The sequence below is a fragment of the Loxodonta africana genome, chromosome 2, assembly GCF_030014295.1.
Source record: "Loxodonta africana isolate mLoxAfr1 chromosome 2, mLoxAfr1.hap2, whole genome shotgun sequence".
NCBI lineage: Eukaryota > Metazoa > Chordata > Mammalia > Proboscidea > Elephantidae > Loxodonta > Loxodonta africana.
This window is the reverse complement of record NC_087343.1, coordinates 86,462,759-86,489,454: the sequence shown is the minus strand read 5'-3', so window position 1 is coordinate 86,489,454 and position 26,696 is coordinate 86,462,759. Positions and strand designations below refer to the sequence as shown.

The window sequence follows — 26,696 nt, the reverse complement described above, 5'->3', positions numbered from 1 at the left end:
AAAGCATGTATATTTCAAATGGAGATGATCCTTTTGGTGGCATTTAATGGGAATGTGATAAATGTGGCTCTTTGATTAGAGAAATGACTAATTGAATGAAACAGTGAGGCTTTCTGGATTCAATTAAAAAGTTAACTTAAATGCATCGAGTTAATTCTTCTTTTGCTGAAGTTGATTCTACCTCTGTTACCCTCTAAACTTTGGGGAGAAATTTTGAGAAGTCAGAACTTTTCCACAAAGAAGACTGTCTAGTTAACGCAGGTTTTGGTTATTCATTGTGCATTATTCTAAAGCAAATGGAATGTGTTCTAGTTAATTTTAGGCAGACTAAATGTATTTTGGGTAGTTTCTACTTTGCAGAGCACTCAGTGACGAAAAATGCCCTTGGCCCACAACACTATAAACAAGACCCTTTATTACTTAGGTATCTGGAATCCCCCCTGTTGGGGTTTCAGAATCTGCTGTCTTTGCACCAAAGTGGCAGCCTTTCTCCATGAAGCAGTGGAAACATCTGTGCTCCTTATTTCAGGAACAAAAAAAGTGAATATTGCAAGCTCTGCAAAGATTAACAGATAAGCCTCCCTTCTCTAGCTCTATAGAGAGGCAACTTTTTATGCTCTGAGAGCACATTAGTTTTTGTAAACAAATTTCTTGCCACTGTTAGAGAAAGTGGAGATTATTGGAATATTAGGGGAAAGAGACAGTAGATCCAAAAGGAAGATCATTACACTGAGACTGAAGTAAACTTGAGAGACAGATGGAAGATTATCATATATTTTACCCTACATATTAATTGCTGTTCTTTTTTTATTATTAATTGCTGAGTGACCTTGAATAAATTTTAAAATCTCCCTGGGTCTTAATTTTCCTCAGAGTTGTTATGAGGATTTCTTCCCTTTCCTTTGTCCCTTCTTCCTTCTCTTTTTCCTTTCCTTCCTTTCTCTTTTCCACCCTCCATCACTTTCTTCCTTCCTTCCTTTCACTAACCCGTACTAGATATCAGAGAGGTACTAGAGATGTAAAGATAATGATTAATTACAGTCTCGAATTCTAAGAGAAGAACTAATATTGTATACTGTCATAATTATTTGCATAATTCCTGTAATAAAGGCACAATGATGGTACAAAGGAGAGAGGAGAAGGAGAGTTGAGAGGAAAGGGTGGTGGTCAGGAAAGGCTTCATAGTTAAGAAATATTGCATCAGGCTCTTCAAGGAAAAAGAGCCATTTTCCAGGCAGTGACAACTGTGCAGAAGCAGATAGTGTCTGTTCAGGGAACTGTTCAGTATGGTTTCAGTGAGAATGTGCTAGGTGGGTTGAGACGGGAGATGAGATTGTAGAAAGAGGCATATGCCAAATTCGGGCAGACCGTGTTTGCCATGTTTAGGTATATGTGGCCCTTATTTTATTGGTATGTGGATCCACTTAGGAGAAAGGAAGCAACTTGAACAGATTGATGCTTTAGAATGCTCTTTGACCTCATTATGGAGAGGGGAGAAAGGAAGAACAGTTCAAATACTGTTACAGTAACCTGAGAGAAAGACAGTGAGGACATTGCCAAGGAAGATGGAATGAGCCATTGACGATAGGATCCAGAATACTTAAGTGACTTATTGGATATCCGACAAGAGTGAAGTAATGAGGATGACCATCAGGTTTTTGGTTTGAGCATCTGAATGGATATGGTGTCATTAACTAAGAGGAGGAACAGAGAGGAATGTGGAGTTTAAGTTGTCTGGGTGATGGATATTCAGGTAGATGTACCCAGTAAACAGTGGAATAAATAGATCTTGAGCTTTGAGCAACTTTTGTGTTGGAAATAGAGATTTAGTAGAGTAAGCATTGACTGTTTTCTACTTACCAGCATAGCAGATCTGAAGAAAGCCTGTAGAATGAAAAGAGGACCAAGCAGTAATGTTTGGGAGTGCCAGCGTTTTAGGGATAGATGGAGGAACGTGCAGGATACACAAAGGCATGATTTAAGATATGGGCGAGAATGAGTAGAGAGTGATTTCATTGTTTAAGTCTGAGGGAGTTATCACCACAGTCAAATACATTAAAGAAGTATTGCAGAATAACCACTTTTGACAGCAGCAAGAACAATTGGGGTAGGGTCGTATGGAAGTCATATTACAGAAAGACAGGGGAGAGCAAATTTGACTTAACAGTACTTCTACTAGTTAGGATTTGATTAGGTTACATATAACAGAAAACCCCAAGTAGTAACATGACTAAAATGTATTTTCTCTTAAATAAGTCTAGGGGGCTGAAAATCCAGGGCTCAACTGGCAGCTTCATGAAGTTGTCAGGGAGCCATACAGCACCCCTAAAATGGTCTCATTCTCATAATCCACTATGGAGGCTAAAACTCAAACCATTGCATCTGCCTTACAGGCTGGTGGCTGGGTAAAGAAACAGAAGAGTGAACCCCCTTCTTTAAGTCTTACAACTTTATAGCTTCTTGAACAAAATGCTAGCAAATAAACACACTTAGCTGCATAGCAGATGGGGTATGTTGTCTTTTAGTTGGGGAATAATGTGTCTAGCTAAAAATTTGGTTTCTTATTACTAGAGGAGAAAACCTGGAGGCAACCCTGCCATTAAAGGGTTAAAGTGTGTGTGTGTGTGTGTGTGTGTGTGTGTGTGTATCTGTGTGTGTGTGTCTGTGTCTGTGTTTGGGGATGTTGTGGAGAATAGATGCTTAGTGAGGCCCTATGCATTTGGTTAATCTTCTGTTTTCCATTTTCATGGTATTTCTCCTGAATATTACCATGGATAATCAAGAGGGAACTGTTAAAATATAGAGAAGTAGATTGTGCACCTGACATGCTCTTTGATCTTCAAATCATTCTGCCTTCAAACTTAATTTTGCAGATATTTAGGGCAGTCAATTAAGAATGGCAGGCCTTTGCTAAAATATATTACTTACATTCTATAAATTATATTTTGATATGCCAAGAAAGAAAACAAACAAAAAACAAACACTGAAATGGCATAGTAATCTCATTTAATACCGTGAACCTATTATAACACACTTTCTATTAAGCTGACTTTGTAATTGTCAATATTGGTGTAATTTATCCCCTTCAAGTTTTTGGAATAAAAAAAGTATTTTTTGAATTACAGAGTAGATTAGGTTAAAAGAATTAAATTAACATAGGATGTAGAAATCCTGTGCTCTTCAAAAAGCTAACATCTGGAGGAATTTGGAAGGAGAAAATGTCTTTAGGAGGGCAATGGTGTGGTTCAGTGGTAGAATTCTCACCTTCCATGTAAAGACTGCCAGTGCACCTCAAGTGTAGCTGCCACCTGTCTGTCAGTAGAGGCTTGCACGTTGCTGTGATGCCAGACAGGTTTCTGCAGAGCTTCCAGACTGTGACAGACTAGGAACAAAGATCTAGTGATCTACTGCTGAAAAATCAGCCAATGCAAGCCCTGTGGATCACAGCCAGTCCAATCCCATTTTGCATGAGGTTGTCATGAGTTGGGTGCTGACTTGACGGCAGCTACCAACAATAAAATATCTTTAGAAATTGCACATTCTTTTATACAGCATTTTATAGTGATATATCTCTTACCATTTATTATTTGGAACTCTGCTTGCTCTGAATTTACCCATGGAACAGGCTGAATATATTATATATATGTTCATGGAATCAGTTGAATAACCTTTGACTGATAGGGCCAGATCTTTCCTATGGCTGTAGATATCATGATTTAATCTTACCTTTTTTTGGCTTGTAAATTTTGGAACTTTGGTCCACTTATGAAAAAGGAAGCAACCACTGATTGCATTTGAGTTGATACTGACTCATGGCAATTCCATGTATGTTAGGGTAGAACTATGCTCCATAGGGTTTTTAATGGCTGTTTTTTTGAAATAGATCTCCCACTCTTTCTTCCAAGGTGCCTTTGGGTAGACTTGAACCTCCAACCTTTTGGTTAGCAGCTGAGCATGTAAACTGTTTATGCCACCCAGGGACTCCATAAGAAACCACACAGACTTATATTATGGAAAAACAGAGTTTATCCTCCTAATGATTGAGTGGAGAGGCCGGGTAGAGGGGCAGTTGCCTTAGGTTCAACTTTGGCAGATGAGTTTGCAACTTCTTGTTCCTTTCCTTGGTTACAAAGTGATATTTTATGGGTAATATCAATTGTTTGAGGGAAGATATTGAATCATAATGTTATGCAGTATTTTTCTAGGTATAGTGGACTAAGCTTTAAGAGTCATACATTCTAATATCAAATCTTCTACCAACTAGTTATGTTGATTTGGGAGTCATTCAGTCCGTCTGGGACACATCTTCATAACAGTAGGATCGTGCGATCTTATACTTGGAATGTATTTTAAACGTTACCTGGTCCAAACTTCTGTTTAATGTATAATGTCCTCGCAACATCCCCAGCTTCAGCAAGTACCTTTACTCTTTCAGAGATTGGACACTGACATTTCCCAGCCCCAGAATGGTTCATTAACCAACTCATAACAGTTTTGGATGGCCCTAATGGTTATAGAAAAGATTTTTGGTATATTGAATTAAAATCTGCCTTCTTATCACTTTAAGCCATTGATTTTAGTTCCACCCTCTTTAGCCATGTGAAATAAGACCAGTTTCTCTACTACCTGACAACCCATTAAGTATTAGAGCCTTTTCTTTTTGCAAGGTATGCATCACTGGCATTTTCAACCATTCCTTATGACTTGTCTTAATTTTTCCTCATCTTTCTAGGACTATTATCTCTCCCTTTCTAGTTCTTATGCTCTATTAATGTATTTTAAGATAAAATTAGCTTTTTTGGAGTGGCAGTCAAATACACTATTAATTCGTATTGAACTTGCAGTCAGCTAAAATCCTTTTCACACGGGCCGATGTTAAGCCATATTTGTCTGTCCTGTACAGGCTTTTGGATTCAAGCACAGGATTCTAAATTTAATTTTGTTAAATTAATATTTTTAGATTTAGCACAGTGTTTCAGAGTGCTTTATTCTTCTAGGATACTAATTCAAGAATCTAAATGTATTAGCCATTGCCTTAGTTTTATTTTCAAATTTGATGATTACAATGTGATTTCTTATCTGAAATCAAGCAGTTACTCTGATTATTCCCAGCCATACAATTCTGAGTTTGTCTCAGTTCTGATAGTAGACCTGGACTTAGAGTAGTTCAGACCTCTTAGCTCAGTCTCTTTGCAATGAATTGAGCATCCACAAGTGATAAACACTTCTTGGTGCAATTGATTGGAAATTGAGTATCTGGAGATTAATTCAGCAGATGTTCATTTTGTGTTTAATTCTATTTTTCTCCCTTGTCTTTTTTTTTTTTTTTTTAAGTTTTAGCTATTATTTTGGCTTCTAATATGAAGATAATTTTTTAAAATTTATTTTAGATTCAGTAATTACTTGAAGAGTCAGACTAATGCTTTCTAAATTTGAGAAGTACAGACTCGATTTTCTGGTATTAAAAAATTGCTTTTTTCATGAGTTTATGTTTTTGACTATTAAATACGTTTTTATATTCCAAAGCTTTTCATGGTGACCTAAATTTTAATTAGGGAATGCCATAGGGAGTGCCATCTAGATGGACATTTTTTTGTGTTACAAATGCACATAGTAAGGTTTGTTTTAATATAAGCTGAAAAAAATTCTTAATAAAATAAAATTACTATAAGCTGCTACTAAAGAATTATTTTTAACTGTGAAAACCCTTTATAAGCTATAAAGTATTATAAATAGAGGTTGGTATTTTATTATTTTGTATTTCAGAATAATAGACTAAAATCTTTCTATTGCATGCTGATACGTAGAGAAAATAATAGTATATTTTTTAAAAGCCGTGTTATTGCTTTCAGGGACATAAAGAATTTTATTTTGTCCACTGGCATTGTATATAACCTGTTGCTGTTGAGTCGATTCTGACACATGGCGACCCTATAGGTCAGAGTATAACTGCCCCACAGGGTTTCCAAGGAGTGCCTGGTGGATTCAAACTGCCAGCCTTTTGGTTAGCAGCCATAGCTCTTAACCGATACTTTCATGCCATTACCCTTTTTTGAAAATCCTCTTTTTTTCCTGCTTATCTCATTTCCCTCAATGCCTGGTGTCTTAGTCATCTAAAAAAAAAAAAAAAGTCATCTAGTGCTGCTATAACAGAAATAACCACAAGTGGTTGGCTTTAAAAAAGAGAAGTTTATTCTCTCACAGTCTAGTAGGCTACAAGTCCAAATTTAGGGTGTCATCTCCAGGGAAAGCCTTTCTCTCTCTATCGGCTCTGGAGGAAGGTCCCTATCATCAATCTTCCCCTGGTCAAGGAGCTTCTCCACACAGGAACCCCAGGTCCAAAGGACATGCTCTGCTCCGGTCACTACTTTCTTGGTGGTATGAAGTCCCCAACTTTCTGCTTGCTTCTGTTTGCTTTTTTCTCTTGTAAGATAAAAGGTAGTACAGAACACACCCCAGGGAAACTCCCTTTACATTAGATCAGGGATGTGAACTGAGCAAGGGTGTTACATCCCACCCTAATCCTCTTTAATCACAGACAGAGATTATGATTTATAACACATAGGAAAGTCACAAAATGGAGGACAACCACATGATACTGGAAATCATGGCCTAACCAAGTTGACACATATTTTTGGGGGACACAGTTCAATCCATGACATCTGGCTTAAGTGCCATTTCCTCTGTCAGTTAAAGCCCTTTCTTCAAGGGTCACTCCTGTGGTCTTTTCCTACATTCTTGATGTTTTCATTGCCTGCATGCTCCTAGTATGTTACTTTGTATTATTGTTCTTATTTTTAATTATATGTCTTGTCCCATTAATAACTCTGAAAATTACTTGAGAGCAAGATTTGTATCTTCATTATGTTTTTGTCTAAGACTTAGAACAACAATATGAGCTTAGTAATGTTGATGGTGATTGGCATAATAAATGTTTATTTGTAAAGTTTCTCAGGATATATGAAACTAGTTTATGTTTCTAGCTTTAGATAGTTGAAATTATCTTTATGTTACAAATGTGTTAAACTCTATCTTGGTCCAAAGATATATTCTCTGACCATATTGCCATAAATTCTGTACTAGTGAATTCTAAATTAATGATATTTCATCAGTTCTCAGTACTTTACACAAAATAGTTACTTAAGAGTTGTCTAATGAAGAGATAAATAAATGGCCTTAAACAGTAAATGCTATAGATGTCTAAAAATTAAAAAGACAGGAAAGAAAAGACCAAAATGGATGTAAGAAGAGACTCTGAAAATTGTTCTTAAACATAGAGCAGCTAAAGCAAATGGAAGAAATGATGACACATGAAAGAACTGAACAGAAGATTTCAAAGGGAGGCTCGACAGGACAAAATAAAGTATTATAATGAAATGTGCAAAAACCTGGAGTTAGAAAAGGAAGAACATGGTCAGCATTTTTTAAGCTGAAAGACCAGAAGAAAAAAGTTCAAGCCTCAAGTTTCAATATTGAAGGATTCTACGGGGAAAATACTGAACAACACAGGAAGTGTCAAAAGGAGATGAAAGGAATACATGATCACACTGTACCAAAAAGAACTGGTCGATGTTCATCCATTTCAGGAGGTAGCATATGATCAAGAAGCAGTGGTACTGAAGGAAGAAGTCTAAGCTACACTGAAGGCACTGGTGAAAACAAGGCTCCGAGAATTGATGGAATAGCAATTGAGTGTTTCAACAAATGGATGCAACGCTGGAAGCACTTATTCATCTGTACCAAGAAATTTGGAAGACAGCTACCTGACCAGCCTCCTGGAAGAGATCCATATTCATGTCCATTCCAAAGAAAGGTGATACAGTGGGATGTGGAAGTAAGTGAACAATATCATTAATATCACATGCAAGTAAGATTATGCTGAAGATAATTAAAAAATTGTTGCATCAGTACATTGAAAGGGAACTGCCAGAAATTCAAGCTGGATTCAAAAGAGGACATGGAATGAGGATTATCATTGCTGATATCAGATGGATCTTGGATGAAAGCAGAGAATACCAGAAAACGGTTTACCAAAAAGCAAACCCATTGCCACTGAGTCGATTCCAACTCATAGCGACCCTATAGGAACTGGGTGAAACTGCCCCATAGGGTTTCCAGGGAGTGGCTTATGGACTCGAGCTACTGACCTTTCGGTTAGCAGCTGAGCTCTTAACCACTGTGCCACCAGAGCTCCAGAAAGATGTTTACCTGTGTTTTGTTGACTATGCAAAGGCATTCAACTGTGTGGATCATAACAAATTATGGATAACATTATGAAGAATGGGAATTCCAGAACACTTAATTGTGTTCATGAGGAACCTGTACTTAGACTAAGAGGCAGTCATTCACAAATAACAAGAAGATGCTGTGTGGTTTAAAATCAGGAAGGATATGCGTCAGGGTTGTATCCTTTCACCGTACTTATTCAATCTGTATGCTGAACAAATAGTCTGAGAAGCTGGACTATTTGAAGAAGAATATGGGATCAGGATTGGAGGAAGACTCATTAACAACCTGTGATATGCAGGTGATACACCCTTGCTTGCTGATAGCTAAGAGGACTTGAAGCACTTCTTGATGAAGATCAAAGACTATAGCCTTCAGTGTGGATTACACCTCTGTGTGAAGAAGACAAAAACCCTCACAACTGGACCAAAAAGCAACATTATTATAAACAGAGAAGAGATTGAAGTTGTCAAGGATTTCATTTTACTTGGATCTGCAGCCAACATCCTTGGAAGCAGCAGTCAAGAAATCAAATGATGTATTGCATTGGGCAAATGTACTGCAAAAGGCTTCTTTAAAGTATTAAAAAACAAAGGTCACTTTAAGGACTAAGGTGCACCTGATCCAAGCTGAGATGTCTTCAGTTGCCTCACATGCGTACAAAGGTTGGACAGTGAATAAGGAAGATCGAGGAAGAACTGATGCCTTTGAATTATGGTATTGGCAAAGAATATTGAATATACCATGGACTGCCAGAGGAACAAATGTGTATTGGAAGCAGTGCAGCCAGAATGCTCCTTAGAAGCGAGGATGGTGAGACTTTGTCTCACATACTTTGGACATGTTATCAGGAGGGACCAGTCCCTGGAGAAGGACAACATGCTTGGTAAAGTAGAGGGTCACAGAAAAAGACCCTCAACGAGATGAACTAACATGGTGGCTGCAACAAAATGGGTTCAAGCATAACAATGATTGTGAGGATGGCACAGGACCAGGCAGTGTTTTGTTCTGTTGCACGTAGGGTCGCTATGAGTTGGAATTGATTCGAAGGCACCTAACAACGACATGTCTAGACACATAGGACTAAAGCTCGGAAATGGCTTAAGCCCTTAGAGAAAATCCTGTGAATCTGAGTATTTTATTTGGCTTTTGAAAAACAAATAATATCTCTGATTACCATAAATTTATGCCTTCGAAAATCAGAGGAAAAGAATTATCTTTTGTTTTTCTCGAGTTGGGGCTTTCCTTTGAATATCTGCCCACTTCCTTCTGTGTTATTAAAATTCTGGATCCTGAGTCTACAGGTGCATTCTTGTAAAGCCTTTTTTTCCTGTTCTGCCTTTGTCCTAAGAAGTCCTGGTCAGAGACATTGCTGGCATTTGCTATGAGAACAAGTCTTCCATAATTTCTTTGCGGGAAGTAGAAAATGGACTATAAGCATTAGCACCACTTAATGGTTCATGTGGATACTTAAAAATATGAATGATGAGGTAGGTATAACTAAAAAAACCAGACCCATTTCCTTTGAGTGGATTCTGACTCATAGCGACCCTATAGGACAGAGTATAACTGCCCCATAGGGTTTCCAGGGAGTGGCTAGTGGATTTGAACTGCTGACCTTTTGGTTGGCAGCTGAGCTCTTAAGCACTGCGCCACCAAGGCTCCAGCAAAAAATGTCACCAAATACGTGTCATAGCTATATAAGCATTGGGACTTGGCTAGAATTAAGGAAGGAACAAAGTGAAACATTAAAAAAAAAAAAGGTACAAGGAGGAATAGGGAATGTAATGTGAGTGGGAAAGGAAAGCAGAAGTAAAGCAGAGTAGGTCTAGAAAGATGGCATGTGCAATTATTAGAAAAGAGAATTCATAGGAAGAAGTAAAAAATAAGAGTGGTAAAGCCAGAAAGATATTTTGAACATTTTATTTTCCGTGCTTAGTAGTCAAAAGAAAAACATTAGAATGCTTTAAAAAGCATTTTCACTCATCTTATTTTCTTGGAATATGTAACTTTGGCCATTTAGAAAGAAGATATTTTCTTCGTTATATTGAAATAACTTTAGGGTAAATTATTACTCTTTATACTTGAGGAAATGTTACATATAGGTGATGATTTACTAAACTTGTAGGAAGAGGCATGAACTCGTGACTAATTTTTTAAATAATTTTTTAATTATAAATACAAAGAAGTGTAGAGATGAGAATAGGCAACTCTACTACCCACTGTAATTACTTTTTAACCTTTTATCCTGTATGCTTCCCTTATTTTATGCAATTCATGTGTAAATAGTACACCGTACTTTAGTGAGTTCCATATAGTTGGACATAAAGATTGTTTCCATTCTTTTGCTGACAGTAAGTCTCTGTCGTGAAAATCCTTTATATAAATCCTTTTGTATGTATTTTTGTTTAGGATAAATTCCTAGAAGTATATTTGTACTACCAAAGATACCAAAAACCAAACCCAGTGCCGTTGAGTCGATTCCAACTCATAGCGACCCCATAGGACAGAGTAGAACTGCCCCATAGAGTTTCCAAGGAGCACCTGGTGGATTTGAACTGCCGACCCTTTGGTTAGCAGCCATGTCACTTAACTACTACGCCACCAGGGTTTCTTCCAAAGATACATACATATTTTAAAAGTTTCAAAAGTCTTCTTTAAGGTTACTATGTGCTTAGCTAAAATTATTCTTTTGGGATATAATTTGCAAAGAAAAACTTCTTTTCTGCCTTTTGATTTTCTGTACAAATGTTGGGAATCCTGAATAAATGTAAGGTAATGTTTAACAAGACCTTAATTAAATATGTTAATTTCAAATGAATTCCTATAAAAATAGAAAATAAAAGAAACTAAATATAATGATAAAGCTTCATCTTTACTTTGGAAGCTTTATCATTATATCTAGTTTTTTATTTTTTAAAGGAAATTTTAACTTTCAATGAAGGTAATTAGGCTGGGTACAGTTTCACAGCCTAATTGTTTTTAAGCTGCATAAGAATGCTTGGTTTGTGTCATTTTGCCTTGACCATTCACATTTGAATGTATGAAGAAATATTAATTCATTGTAAAACTGATAAATGAAATTTTATTTGAAAATACTTTTTTATTTTTACCTCTGTGTAGCCTCTATCTTTAGCCTGGGTCCATAGGATAGTGCTGAATTGATGCAGTAATGTTTCTTGGTTTGCATTTAGCTCCTAGGATATCTTTATCAACAGTAATTGGGTCTGAGTTAAATCTTTATACCCACTGTGTCATCCCAGCATAAAGCAGTGCTCAGTTAATCCATGTGGGAAAAGTAACTCATTACCAGTTATAGTATTTAGTATTACCACTTATGTCTCAGGTGGGGAAGGTTAAGTCATGTTGGCTTTAAATATAACTACAAGTGTCCTTTGATGAAATAACTGTTGTAGGACATTTTGGCATCAATTAAAAATTTTAAGTGAACTTTTCCCCCTCCATTGATCTCGTTTCAGTGTCAGAGATATAATCTTCTAGAAAAACTATGAATTCTCTAGCATGTCAGAGAATAAAAAAGCTTACTGTGAAAATGTGGTAACAAAATCTTTGTTATTATGTTGGTTTTTCTTATTGTTTCATATTGCTCTCTCTGTAGACATAACAATTCTTACAGTTTTAGTAATTTGACCAAGTCTTTACCAACCTGAAACCCATTTTAGTATCTCTGACTTCATACCCAATATCACTTTTTTTTAGTACTTATCTTCATTCAAAGCTACTGGTCAATCTTTTAGCCAAATGAGTCTGGCTACACTTGCATGTTGTTCAGAGGCTTGGTGTTAAGGTTGTTGAAACCACTTACTTCTGTTAGGGTGGGTCTACAGTAGCTTTTACTATGGAGCTAATACCTTCTGTTTGAAGTTTTACCCTATTCAAGTACAAAGAGACCTCTATGCAATTGTTGGAGCCCTTTTTATGCACACCTACTTCCTATCTTGTACTCTGCCTTGCAAATTCCATCTCTTCATCTCCTCAATTCAAGAGAATGCTGCTCTGTACTTTGGTTTCTTTCTCCCTTCTGTGTGTTCTGGAATGTACCTATAGACAGAAAGCCAGGGTGATGGTAGAACTCACCTGGTTTGTTCCTCTTTTCTCAGGTGTTACAGGCCTGTTCTGCCTGTCCTCCAGTGTCTAAAAACAGTTGGTTCATATTTACGTCCAGTTTTCTGTTTGTTTATAGCAGGAGGGCAAGTCCAGTCCCGTTTACTCCTTCATGGCATAAGTAGAAGTCTGATATCTGGTACTAATTTTGATGTTAAAACATCAAAATAGAATATGGAAAGTCTTCCAAGTCTAGTCAAACAAGTATTAGGAAGCTACTATTATTCTGGGAGGAGCCCTGGTGGCAGAATGGTTAAGCGCTTGGCTGCTAACTGAAAGGTTGGTGGTTCGAACCCACCATTGTCTCTGGGAGAGAAGAGACCAGGTGATCTGCTCCCGTAAAGATTTACAGCCTTATGAACTTTATGGGGCAGTTCTACTTGGTCATACAGGGTTGGAATCAACTTGACAAGTGACAATAACAATATTCTGAGTGTATGTAAAGAATAAGTCTACTTTTTGTGAAAATAAAGCAAACATACAGAAAGGAAAGACTGTGACTTAAACTGTTGATATTAAGATTTCATAGAAAAGTGCCATCCTGAGTATAATGTATGATCTTCAAATTGGATTGAAGTGGATTAAGCATTGTTATCAAGTACACCCAGTACAGAATTATCCTGTGTACACATCTTAGCTAAAAGATTGAATGGAAAACTTTACTGAATTCTATGAATTACTGTAGTTTTACAAGCTGTTGATTTAATTAGTTTTTTATTAATTCTCATTTTTATACTTACCCTTTTTCAGTTCCCCAAAGTTGGTAGTAGTCATTTTAATCTTGATCTTGCCTGTCTGTATAAGACAAGTGTTTCTGTTTCTAAGCACACAAAATCATTTAATTACAAATTTATATTCCCAGCATTGCATATCTGTGTATTTTCAGTGAAACATCAAGTAATATTTTTTTATGCTCAGCTATCCATTTGATCGTTAGATCTTTCATTAGTGTCCGTGTTTATATTAACTGATGCAGTTGTTCCCGCCCCAGAACATTGTTAGTGTCCAGTTTAGTATCTGTGGCACCTGTATGTCTATTAGGTATCTATTTTTTCTCACTAATAGTGAGAATATTTTTTTTTTAAAAAAGGTGTTCTATGTATGTGTAAAACAAAAGCTGCATATTAGTATTATTGTGTGGTTCCGTGGACAGTTTCTGACACTCTAAATCTGTTTTTAACTTCAGTGTTAATGTTGAGGAACTTTTAAAAGACAACGTTAGAAGCAGATTTCTAATTTTTCACACCTACTTAACACCAGGTTGTAAGCTCTGTTGAAAATTTGATCAGGTTGATCTAGTTTCACTGTTAATAGCTACTTACAGTCCCATGAGCAGCCTTTCAGTGGCTGCCAAATGCTCCCTGACACTCTTTAGCTAGCTGTGATCCAACTGTTTGCATTTTATCACCCAGGAGTCACATTTGGACACTGTTATGTATCCTTGGTCAACATGGGAATGATACAGTGACTCAGGAATAGAAGAGATCTCTTTTCAAGATCCAGCATGACTCTAAAAGATCCTTGGGAGAGCCTAATCTGTTCTAAATTCTCTATAACCGAGGTGTCTCTGGTCATTGACATTGGGATGTAATGAGCAAAGGTGGAGAGGAGATTTTGGATACAGGATTTTGGGTATACGCTATTAATTTGAAGCCTCTCCTTTCAAAACTAGCTTAAATTCGTTAGAACATACAACAGTTCACCTCTGTAGAAAATAACCAACACATCGTCAACGTATTTTTTCAAATGGCAGTATCAATCAGGCTGGCCAATATATGTTATTTACTGTGCTTTATCTAAAAGTCATAGAATTCAAGAATAAGAAAAGCACTTCCTTTATTACAACTATAATTAACCAACAATGTCAATATAATAATGGGCGAAATAGTATAAATAAAGGTAGTCTCAACCTACCAGATCAGTGTAGCTGGATGTGTTTTTCATCTGAGGGATGGTGATCTGATTTCTCTTTTGGGTTAAAATATTGGGGCCCTTACTAAAATATAAATATATTACCACCCTGGGAAGGTTAATACATTATATATATCATTATCCATTGATACTTTGGCTAGTTGGTTAGCAAGCCACCTAAAAAAAGGGAGTAAGATGTAGTCTAAAATTCTATTTGGGGAAGAAAGGAAAATATATGAGCCTAGATAGAATGTTTCTCAAAAGGGTTAACAGTCCAATAAAAAACCCAGAAAGCCAGACCAGTTGCCATCGAGTTAATTCTGATTCATGGCAGCTCCATGGTGTCAGAGCAGAGCTGCATTACATAAGGTTTTGAAGGCCGTGGCTTTTCAGAAGTGGATTGCTAGGCCTTTCCTCTGAGGCACTTCTGGATCCAAGCCTCCAACCTTTCAATTAGTAGTCAAGTCCTTAATTGTTTGTACCACTCAGGAAGTCCTTACTCTCCGATAAGGGACCATTAATGAGGCATAGGTCTTGCTGTCAAGCAATTCAAAGGTAACAAGTGGGACTGACAAGTTAAAAGGTATTCGTAATGCATAGCAATCAGTTTTTCATGAACCGTAAGCAGAGTTTGGTAGAAGTAGAGCCTGGAAATGCTTCTTAGAAAAGGTGCCTCTGGACCAAGTCTCCAGGGAGATAGGAGAGTTAGACATAGGAGGACTTGGCTGCAAGTCCCAAGGCCCACAGTTGCAGTCCTTGGGAAGCTGCTGATCAGTGAAACCAGGAACATAGATAATATGAGGACATGGTGAGAAATGGAACTGGAGAGATAAGCAGGGGCCAGATTTTGTAGGACTGTGCCCTGTTTGCTGAGGAGCTTGGACACGATTTCGTGGGCAGAAGAGAATATTCAGAGTTTCAGTAAAGAAATGACCTGACCAGATTTAACCTGTGAGAGAGATACCCTTCGGAAAAGTTAAACCAGTGTTTATCTCATGCTTTAACATATTTTCTATATATTATCTAAATTAATTCTCACAGTGGGAGGTGCATGGGGAGGTGCACAAGAAAGTTGTTATTTTCTCCATTTTTATGGATAAACTGAGTTTCTGCACGTTTTAGATAATTGTCCATGGGTACACAGCTAGTAAGTGCTGTTTCAGGACTTGAGTGTAGCTCTTTTCTTTTTTCAGTAGGCTCCGATTCCACTACAAAAACCACTTACTACTTAAAAATTAAAGTACACCTTGGAGTGGGCAATGACAAGGCTTGTTGACCAGTTCATTGTATTTCATTCCAGTAGCCGTATGTGTTCATTCTGGATTTTGCTCTTTAAGGAAAAAATTGTGGTTTTAGATTTTACATAAAATGCTTCTGAACATTTTTCAGACATATGTTATGTAAAGTGCATTAAAAAAAAATTTTTTTTTTTAAAGTGCATTATGTTAGTTTAATTTGAAGAGTAAAATTAGGAACAACTATTTTTTTTGAGGCTATTATTTTACTCTGTCTCCCCTCCACGTTTCCACATATATTACTCTCTTGGTACAAAAACTGGATCATCACCGGGGAGAGATCATTAATTACCCAAAAGAATTTTAAAATTACAAATGGGGATCCATTAATTTGAGGGATTTATTTCTATTAGTATTTTTTTTTTCTTTTTCCTTGCTATTTGTAAGAAAATGGCAAAATGCTCACAAAGTCATTTGTTATCTCCGCGGTTTTGGGTAGATGTGAATTATCCAATATTTGAACTTCAACACTACATCTTTGTGGAATATTAAAAGAATAGCTTGTAAAAGAGATGTTCGTTAATAGGTAAGGTTGTTAAGTGCCATCATGTCGGTTCTGACTCATAGCGACCCTATAGAATGGAGTAGAGCTGCCCCGTAGGGTTTCCAAGGAGTGTCTGGTGGATTTGAACTGCTGACTTTTTGCTTAGCAGCTGTAGCCCTTAACCACTGTGCCACCAGGGCTCATTAATAGGTAAAAGGCCTAAGTAAAAAGTATGTTTAGGATATGGTCAAGTGGACAGACATGGCTATTTACTGGTAGTTGGGTTTTTCATTGTATTTTGCTGGAAATCTGGTCAGTTTCTCTTTTTTCTTATTATGTACATAATTTTTGGTTAAAAATCTTTGTGCCTAAAGCTTTTCTATATTTAGGATAATTTTAAAGTGCTTGAACTTCTTTTCGAAGGTTCTTGATGTGTTCTTATTGCCAAACTGGTTTTGAAAAGAATTATACTGAGTTATCAGCAGTGTGTGAGTATCCATTTTGTTATCTATATGAATTTAAGCAACATTTAAAATCTCATTACTGCATTTATATATGTGTGTGTGTGCGTATCACTTTGATTACCAGTGACGTTTAACATTTTCCATGTTTTAAAATTAATTGTGATGTTTGTTATTGTCTCTGCTCATTTATCTATAAGGGCTTAGCATTTTTATTTTCATATTATTTCTGTTTTTAAAAATTAAAAGTCTCTAAATGGTTGCCCCACCAGCCCCTCCATTAAAAAACTGACCAAAATTAAGTCCAACAACAAACTGGGGAAAAAATGTTTGCAGAAAATATATCCAAGGCTTTTTTTTTTTAGCTATTATTTTTTTTTTTTTTTGTGGTAAAATATATATAACACGAACTTTGCCAGTTTGACCGTTTTTAAGTATAAATTCAGTGGCATTGATTATATTTACAATGTTGTGCACCTAGGAACACTATTTCCAAAACTTTTTCCTCACCCCAAATAGAAACTCTGTACCCATTAAAGAGTAGCTCTGCATCCCTCCCTCAGGCCCCAGCCACAGTAACCACTAATCTACTTTCTGTCTTTCCACATGTGCCTCTTGTAGATACTTCGTAAGTGGGATAATACAGTATTTGTCCTTTGGTGTCTGGCTTGTATCACTGTTAGCCTAATGTTTTCAGGGTTCATCCATGGTGTAACATGTATCAGAACTTCATTTCTCTGTATGTCTGAATACTGTTCCACTGTCTCTGTATACCCCATTTTGTTTATTCATTCATCTGTTGATGGGCGAGAGGTATAATATTTTTATGTAGCCAAATACGTTAAATTTTATGTAATATGAATGACACAAAATATAATTTTTTTTTGCTGGAGACAAAAAGTTACCACTGTAATTGTTAGAGTACAAGGCCATCTGAGTGAGGGGGGCAGGGGGGATGTTCCTGTCTACTGCCAGTAGGCCATCCTGGCTTTGCTGAGCTTTTCTGCCCCATCCATGCTAGTTGGACTTCATCTGTCCTTTCTTGTTGTTACTAATGTTTCAACTAGTGGCAGTAACTTACTTTCCTTCTACTCTTTTTGTGTACACATTAAATATACTTTGGATCTTTTTAATTTTAACAGTGAATTATGAGCATTTCTTCATTTCATTAAACATTCCCCCAAAATATATTTTCCCATCGTGTGTATATATCACAATCTAATTATGAGATATTTAGGTTGTTGGTTTTTTACTGATAGAATTTTGCCACAAACATCATTATAAATTAATGTTTGGATTCTAATTAATTCTTTAGATAGTATTTTAGAATAAAAATTACTGGGTCAAAGGATATAAAATGTTTATTATTTAATTTTTTTCCTATTTGCTTGCTTGCTTGTTTTTAAATAATACAAGCACAGGGGAAATAATCGAACAGAAGAAAAGTTATGCAGTGAAAATAAATGCTCCTCTCACCCCAGGCCATTAGTCCCTAGGACAAGCCCTGCAGTGAAAGACACTGTTTGAACTTAAGTAATACTCTGGGAGTGGGGACTGTGGGCGGTGATACTTGTTGCTTCTGTGCTTGTGTGCACATAAAATATCTCTGGAAGAATATACGTGTATGTGCAGATGAGAGCGTACTATACAAGCTGCTCTGTACTTTGTCTTTTTCACTTACTCAGTTACCTTTTCACCTTGCTATGGTATTTTCCTGAAAAGCTGTACCGTTTACACTTTCATTTTTACCCTTATAGGCATTGAATATTTTAATGTTTTTACAGACTTTGCTATACTCCTTGGTGAAGTTTTAAAATATTTTTTATGACTAAAATTAAAAAGAGGTTGAGTATTTTTCCTTAGGTTTACTTACTAGCCATATGTAGCCCTTGTTCTTATTTGACTTTTCATTTTCATACTTTGCTCACTATTTAAAAATTAAAGTCTTCGTATTCTGGCAAATCCTTTTATATAAAGCATATTAGCCTTCTGTCTTCCTATTGATTGCATATCCCATGTTTTTCTGTCTGTTATTGCTTTTTAATCTCACTTGAATTTTGAAAGGGGCAATCAGAGGTTTAACATTATTTTGTATCTTTCATTCTCTTCTAATTATATAGTTTTTCAATAACAACCAAAAAAAAAAAAAACACTATTTTCCCTGGAATTAGTGTAAAGAATAGATGAGATTCCCTCACTCTTTTCTGTTTTTTTTTTTTAAATAGGTTAAAAGATTAAACTGTAGACCTCGCCACATCAAAATTACTAGAGATTTTGAATTCGTGAAGCCTTGTCGAAGGAGATTTTACATGATCAGAACTGGAGGCTGATAAAATTTGAATTGTGGAATTTTATCATTCTTGGTTGAGTTTTCTGTTCTGTCTCCTAGGACATCTGTGAGTGCATGTGTGTGTAATTGAGGGGTAGTAGGCATAGTGGGGCATTACATAAGTAGGTGATAAGTAGTTACCGTTTTGAGAGCAGTCCCAAGAGGGCTCAGGCTTTGACTCTTGTTTATATTCTTCCCATTTTAACCTCTCTTTTGCTTTTACTTTTAAGCTTAAAGAACCTGTACTGACTAGAGAGGAAAGAAGGTTGCATTTGTGGCTTTGGCTTCCTCCCTGGAATTGTTGGCCAGAAGTTAGGTAGCTTGGTCATTGATACACAGTTGAAAATTACAATGAAATGAAGATAGCTTAAAGACATGTAACCCATGCCATTGATAGGCTTTTTTCATTAATCAGTGTTAAAAAAAAAAAAAAAAAAAAAAGACTTGGTCTACATTTTACAATGTAATTTACTATACAGTTGTTATTTTTTTCCTATGCTTTTAGATACATTATAAGCTTCTAGGTTAAATAGCCTCTCTATCAGAAGTGGTTATATTTCTTAAAGTTTCTGAAAATAAAGAAAAGGAAATTTTCAGAGTATGTGCAGTTTAAATATTTGTATATTCAATATTTATCTTTGAATTTTCACTGTTGAACTGAAAGTAAATCCAAATAAAATGTTACCTTCTTATATTTGATGATCTCATGTCACTGGCTAAGGGACCATGCTGTGATTTTCCTGGCGGGGTGGACATTTGTTATATTCTGGCACAGGACCAACAAATGTCACTTTCCATACTCCCCACTTGCCTGGAACCATTTGTTCAAACATGTTTAAACAGTATCTTTTATTGCAGGTTTTCTTCCCAAGAACTCCCTGGAGATTCTTATTTCTGGTGGCCCCAGTGCCTATTGTGGGGAGCTCATGTGCAGTTTCTGTATCTGATGCTAGAGCAAATAGCTCCTGCTTTTGCTGTGGCTCCTAGTGGTTCCTCAGGAGCAGGAAGGGGGATAGAAAGGACTGGCAAATGTGGAAAAGATTGTAGCGTTAGAGTTCCGTACATGCCTTGGTAATATATTCCTGGATGTGAGAGATTCAGGCAAAAGTTTAACAGTACTTGTTACCATTTACTGTGCTTTTTAATCATTTGAACAATACTATGAGGAAAGCATTGTTCTTCCTGATTTACAAATGAGGAAACAGACTCAGGGAAATTGCATTCCATTTAGGCTGAGCACAGCTACTGAAAACAGGTAGAAATTGACATGATCAATTTAAGGTGCTAGAGAGGAATATCTTGTGAGAAACTTCAAAGAGTAATTTGAAGAAGTAGGTTTGGAGCTTGGGAGAGAAGATGGGGCTAAAAGGATAGTTTTGGAAATCCTGTGGTATAGTTAAAATATTGGAGACTTTCCCGTCATGTGTTATGGAGTCATCGTGACGGTAGTTTATTAGATCTTCACCCATCCATTGCTCACTACCGCTCTTTTTGGAACATAACCTAACTGCCTAAAAAAAAAAAAAAATGCCTAGGAAGCATTAATTTTGTTCAAAAGAGATTGCAGAACATGGACAGACCAGGCTTGCTTAGACCATTTCACGTCAACATCCCTGTTGGTGATGTGGACTGCTACATCAGAATGTCTAAGCATAGGAAGACAGGTACATCATCTTGGAAGATGCTTCAGAATCTCTAGTTGTGTAGTTTAAAGTCCTTTGCTCCCGTTGATTATGAACCCCTTCTAATACACTTTTTTAGAATCACTGTCCTAGACCCCATAGGGTCGCTATGAGTCGGAATCAACTCAGTGGCAACAGGTTTGGTTTTTGGGTTTTGGTCCTAGACCCACAAAACAAGAGTGCAGATTGCTGCTTTAATTCTACTTGTAAAGAGGTATTTTTTGTTACTTAATTGGGAAAACAGAGAAATACATTCCTACTACTACCAGCTGTAGTCAAGTCTATTCTGACTCATAGAGAACCCTATGTGTTGTCGCCAAGTAGAACTGTGTTCCGTAGGGTTTTCTAGGCTGTGATCTTTCGGAAATAGATCTCCAGGCCTTGCTTTTGATGCACCTATGAGGGGGTTCAAACGGTCAACCCTTGTGGTTAGTAGTCAAGTGCTGAACTGTTTTTATCACTCCGGGATCTCTAAAAATTTATTAGCTTCTTTAGTATTGCGAAGAAGGGATTACAAGATTACAAGGAAATGACTCACTTAATGTTGAGGAATGGGGTTTATTGCAAGGAAACAGTAATAGGTATGCTCTGGCCTTCACTGTTCTGGTGTCTGTTCTCTTCCCCCAGGCCCATCACCACACCTCCGCTTTACTCTCTGCCTCTCATTTCCAGCTACTCCAAACTTATTATTCAGCCTTTTGCTCAGGCCTGGATCTTATCTAGACTGCACTAGCCTTTTGGCTCTAGGCCTGAGGTTTTACAAACCACTAGAAGTTACCTGAGGCTACATTTCTTTTCACTTAGGAAGTAGGGCATTGAGCAATAGTTACCAGGTAATTTTGAGACTTTACAGTCTTTCCTGGAAAAGTTCACAAATACTCTCATTTTTTTCAAGGTAAAAATTACCGTCATGGTCAGCAAATGGTGAGATAGGATTGGGAATGGTTAGTGGAGGGACAGGGTGCGTGGTATATGCGTGTTTGAAGAATCTGGGATGAGAATCACCTGTAGAGTTTGTTTGCCTGCTTGTTTTGAAACTACAAAGACACTGCAATCCCTTATCCCTTATGTACGTTGGGGATGAGCCAGACTCACACTGAGACACTGCTACCAAAAGGAGCAGGATCATATCCTTCAAGCGTTCGGGTAGGAATAAAAGTTAAGAAGCAATGATCTAGGAAATATCATTCAACTTGAAGACATTAGGAGTTGTTTCTAAACTACATAAATACATTCACTGTCAATAAAACACTTCATCTGTGAGTAACTTCAGCAGATGTCTACTCCTTTTTAAGGTGCTTGGTAACTACAGAATAATTCCCATTTTAAGTGTTTGGCAGTTTTGGAATGGAGAGATAATTAAATGGACAGAACAACTGAATTTACACAGGCTTTCTCTTTTCATGACAGATGCATGATATGTTTTCATGAAAATGAAGAAAATATTCATTTTTGCAAATGTCATCAATCTTTAACAATCAGAAATTCATTTGGCAAGAAGAGTGGTACAGCTATACAGAATTGGGGTTATTGTTACACTGTATTGTTTACTGTAAACCTGATTCAATATTGGTAAATACAGTGTAGCAGAAACTGAACCGTTGTAAGCTATCTGGGCATCGGTCCAAGATATCATTAAAAATACTGCCTCAAACTAATTTGAGTTTATGAATAATATTTTGTTAACAGCTCGACTGAAATTGAGCCACGTGGTGTATCTTAAAAATTGTGAATTCACAGATAATGACAGCGGTATAAGTGCATACTGCACAGTTAATATTCTGTATTTGAGTGATAAATTTCTATACGATTTTGTGTTAACCTTTAAACTGTAAGCAACAAATGCTTAATATGATCTGATATCTTTAAAGTTTACTTAATACTGTGGTTTGCTGTGAATTTGAATGCCTTATAAACTAAAATATTATTGGTTTAACAATCAAACCTCTACAGAATAAGGAGAGGTTGGTGAACAAATATTAAAATGTATATTCAACACTCCCTTAGGCCTATGGGTGTGTAAACAGATAGGGTTCATACTAACGTTGCACCAAAAAGATTAAAGGACATAAAATTGTTGGGAAGATTCAATAAATTAATTCATTTATTTTGGTAATGAAAATAATAATTATACCTTAAAATAGGATGTGGGGGTAATTAGTGTTTGGTTATGTTATTAATTATGATAGGTATAACAGAGGAATTGAGGTCATCATAAGTGTGATGATTCAAGACAAAATCCTTATTTAGATGTTTCTTGTCAAGAAAATATGTATTTGTCTTTTTCTTTATATGCTATTTTAGTTAGGCTTAAGATTGTTCTGAAAATATATGCATAAACTCCCATTGAGAGGGTATAAGAAGGAATGATTTGCTGTAACTGTTATGGCATAAAATATTTTTGCAAGTAAAAGGTATGCATTATTTAAAGAATGAATGTTAAATATTTCTTTTCTCAATAAATGTTTTATTCATTTTCTAGGTTAGCACTCTACGTATATGAATATCTGCTCCATGTAGGAGCTCAGAAATCTGCCCAAACATTTTTATCAGAGGTATGTTTTATATATTTTTTGTATTTTGAAACAGTTATTTGAAAAATTTGATCATTACGTATTATATAGTAAATGCTTAGTTATCAGTATGCATAATATAGTCTTTTTTTTTTTTTAATTTTTATTAAGCTTCAAGTGAACATTTTCCATTCCAATCAGTCTGTCACATGTAGGTTTACTTACATCTTACTCCCTTCTCCCACTTGCTCTCCCCCTATTGAGTCAGCCCCCACAGTCTCTCGTTTCATGCCAATTTTGCCATCTTCCCTCTCTCTCTACCTTCCCATCCCCCCTCCAGTCAAGAGTTGCCTACACACTCTCCCGTGTCCACCTGATTTAATTAGCTCACTCTTCATCAGCATCTCTCTCCCCCCCACTGACCAGTCCTTTTCATGCCTGATGATTTGTCTTCGGGGACGGTTCCTGTCCTGTGCCATCAGAAGTTCTGGGGAGCATTGTCTCTGGGATTCCTCTAGTCGCAATCATACCATTAGGTATGGTCTTTTAGTGAGAATTTGGGGTCTGTATCCCATTGGTCTCCTGCTCCCTCAGGAGTTGTCTGTTGTGCTCCCTGACAGGACAGACATCGTTTGTGGCTGGGCACCAACTAGTTCTTCTGGTCTCAGGATAATGTAGGTCTCTGGTTCATATGGCCCTTTCTGTCTCTTGGGTTCTTAGCTGTCGTGTGACCTTGTATAATATAGTCTTTATAGATTATTTGTGAGCATTTTTAGTATCCCAAAATATCATGTCAGTATCACTCAATAACCTCCTACTTTTCAGGCTTTTTTTCCCCTTAGAAATGAAAGCTGATATTAGCCTTAGCATTAGTAATCAAAATCTGCTTGTAAAAAAATACCATAAACCAAAAAAACAAAAAACAACCAAAATACCAAACTATCATAACTCTAGTTCTAGCAATATCTTATTTTGGCATTATTCACAATTTTGGAAAATGTGGTTTTTGTTTGTTTTTATTTGGGATGGATAATAGTTGTTTCATGACTAAATTTCAGTTAATTTTTTGATAATCATTTCAAGTTTTTATTTTGCTTTCTGATCTTTTCCACACTTTTTTAAACTTTGAACTTGAGCTTTGTTACAATGATACTTTTTCCTCTTCAGTCTATGTAATGGTGGTGAGGATGCTAATTATTTTTATTGAGTCCTAGTATGTGCTAGGCAGGATGGTTTACATATGGTATCTAAGATTCATAGAAGAAATTTGTTAGGCAGGTGGTGTTATTCTTGTTTTATTGATGAGAAAAGCAGGGCTCAGAGAGTTTTTATAACTGGTTCACAGTTACACAGATAATGGAATTAGAATTCAAAACTAGGTCCATGTTAATTTTAAAACCTCTGGTTTTCTCTCTGTATCTGTGCTGTCCAGTATGGTAGCCATAAGCCATATATGGCTTTTGAGCACTTGAAATGTTACTGGTTTGAGTTGAGAAGTGCTCTCAATGCAGGAACTGTACATAAACCAAGAGGCAATTGTTAGAAAAGAACAAGGGGATACTATGTGATTTAAAGTCAGGAAAGGTGTGTGTCAGGCTTGTATCCTTTCACTATATTTATTCAATTTGTATACTGAGTAAATAATCTGAGAAATTGGGCCGTATGAAGAAGAATGTGGTATCAGGATTGGAGGAAGAACCATGTGCAGATGATACAACTGTGCTTGCTGAAAGTGAGGAGAACTTGAAGCACTTATTGATGAAGATCAAAGACTACAGCCAGCAGTATGGATTGCACCTCAATAAAGAAAACAGAAAATCTCACAACTGGACCAGTAAGTAACACCATGATATACGGAGAGAACAATGAAGTTGTTAAGGATTTCATTTTACTTGGATCCACAATCAACGCCTGTCATGGATTGAATTATGTTCCTCCAAAAACGTGTGTATCAATTTGGGTAGGCCATGATTTCCAGTATTGTGTGGTTGTCCTCCACTTTGTGATTGTAATTTTATGTTAAAGGTGGGATTGTAACACCCTTGCCCAGGTCACATCCCCGATCCAATGTAAATGGAATTTCCCTGGTGTATGGCCTGCACCACCTTTTATCTCTTGAGAGATAAAAAGGAAAAGGAAGCAAACAGAGAGTTCGGGACCTCGTGCCACCAAGAAAGAAGCACTGGGAGCAAGGGGTGTCCTTTGGACCCAGGATTCCTGTGCAGAGAAGCTCCTAATCTGGGGGAAGATTGGTGAGAAGGACTTTCCTCCAGAGCCAACAGAGAGAGAAAGCCTTCCCTGGAGCTGATGCCCTGCATATGGACTTCTAGCCTACTAGACTGTGAGAAAATAAGTTTCTCTTTGTTAAAGCCATCCACTTGTGGTATTTCTGTTATAGCAGCACTAGATGACTAAAAACGCCCATGGAAGTAGCAGTCAAGAAATCAAAGGACATATTGCGTTGGGCAGATCTGTTGCAAAAGACCTCTTTAAAGTGTTAAAAAGCAAAGATGTCACTTTGAGGGCTGAGGTGCGCCTGACCCCAGCCATGGTATTTTCAGTTGCCTCAAGTGCATGTGAAAGCTGGACAATGAATAAGGAAGGCCAGAGAAGAATTGATGCATTTGAATTACGGTGTTGGCAAAGAATGCTAAACATACCATGGACTGCTAGAAGAACAAACAAATCTGTCTTGGAAGAAGTACATCCAGAATACTCCTTAGAAGTGAGGATGGCAAGACTTCATCTTATGTACTTTGGACATGTTATTAGGAAGGACAAGTCCCTAGAGAAGGACATCATGTTTGGTAAAGTAGAGGGTCAGTGAAAATGTGGAAGACCCTCAATAAGATGGATTGATATAGTGACTGCAACAACGGGCTCAAACATAGCAATGATTGTGAGGATAGTGCAGGATCGGGCAGTGTTTTGCTTTGTTGTACATAGGGTCGCTGTGAATGGAAACTGACTCAACGACACCTAATAATAACAACAAATTTAATATTATCTTTAAAAATATTTTAGTATGTTTACTGGAAAATTTAAAAACACTTCTTCGGCTCACATTTGTGACCCACATTATATTTCTATTGGACAGTGCAGCTTGAAATCATATATTTTGGGATCTCAATACTTTGGCCCCTGCCACATTAGGATACACACCAGGAAACCATTGATCAGAGTGCCCTGCCTGAGGTACAGGTTACTTGCTTGCCAAACAAACACAAAGCAAACAAACACGGCCCCCGACCCGAGTGTTTTATCTAATTAATTAGTTTATGTGAACTAGTAGGAGCTATTTGTAAATATGGAACTTGAGAGGCTTCATTAACTGTTTTACCATGAAACAATATATAATGAAAATTTGGTTTGAAAAGTTTATTCAAATCAAAAGAGAAGTTTGGTTTATCTACATTTCATAAAATCATTTCTTAGAAGACTTTGAGCTGTGACCTTTTCAAGCCCCATTCAGTGCATGAGATTACAGAGGAAGTGACTGAGATCACAAAAAGGGTGCTCTTAATATTTGTAGTCTTCATCATTCCCAATTTATAGTGTACAGGCAGTCCCCAGGTTAAGAACGTCTGATTTACCTACAATCCATAGTTACGAACCAAACTCTATAAAGCCTATTGTATTAAAAATTTGAGGTATATGCAATGGTTTGTAA

The 26,696-nt window shown here is 36.8% G+C and overlaps 1 protein-coding gene across 8 annotated transcripts in view; it reads left to right on the top strand.

Annotated features, from left to right (window-relative positions):
• Positions 1-26,696, top strand: part of SSBP2 (single stranded DNA binding protein 2) — a 300,768-nt gene that overhangs the window by 68,952 nt on the left and 205,120 nt on the right. For all 8 annotated transcript variants that reach the window (XM_064273708.1, XM_064273715.1, XM_064273721.1 and 5 more), the window contains exon 2: positions 22,996-23,068. In XM_064273708.1, coding sequence (XP_064129778.1) covers positions 22,996-23,068 — 73 coding nt within the window. The remainder of the gene's footprint in view (positions 1-22,995; positions 23,069-26,696) is intronic.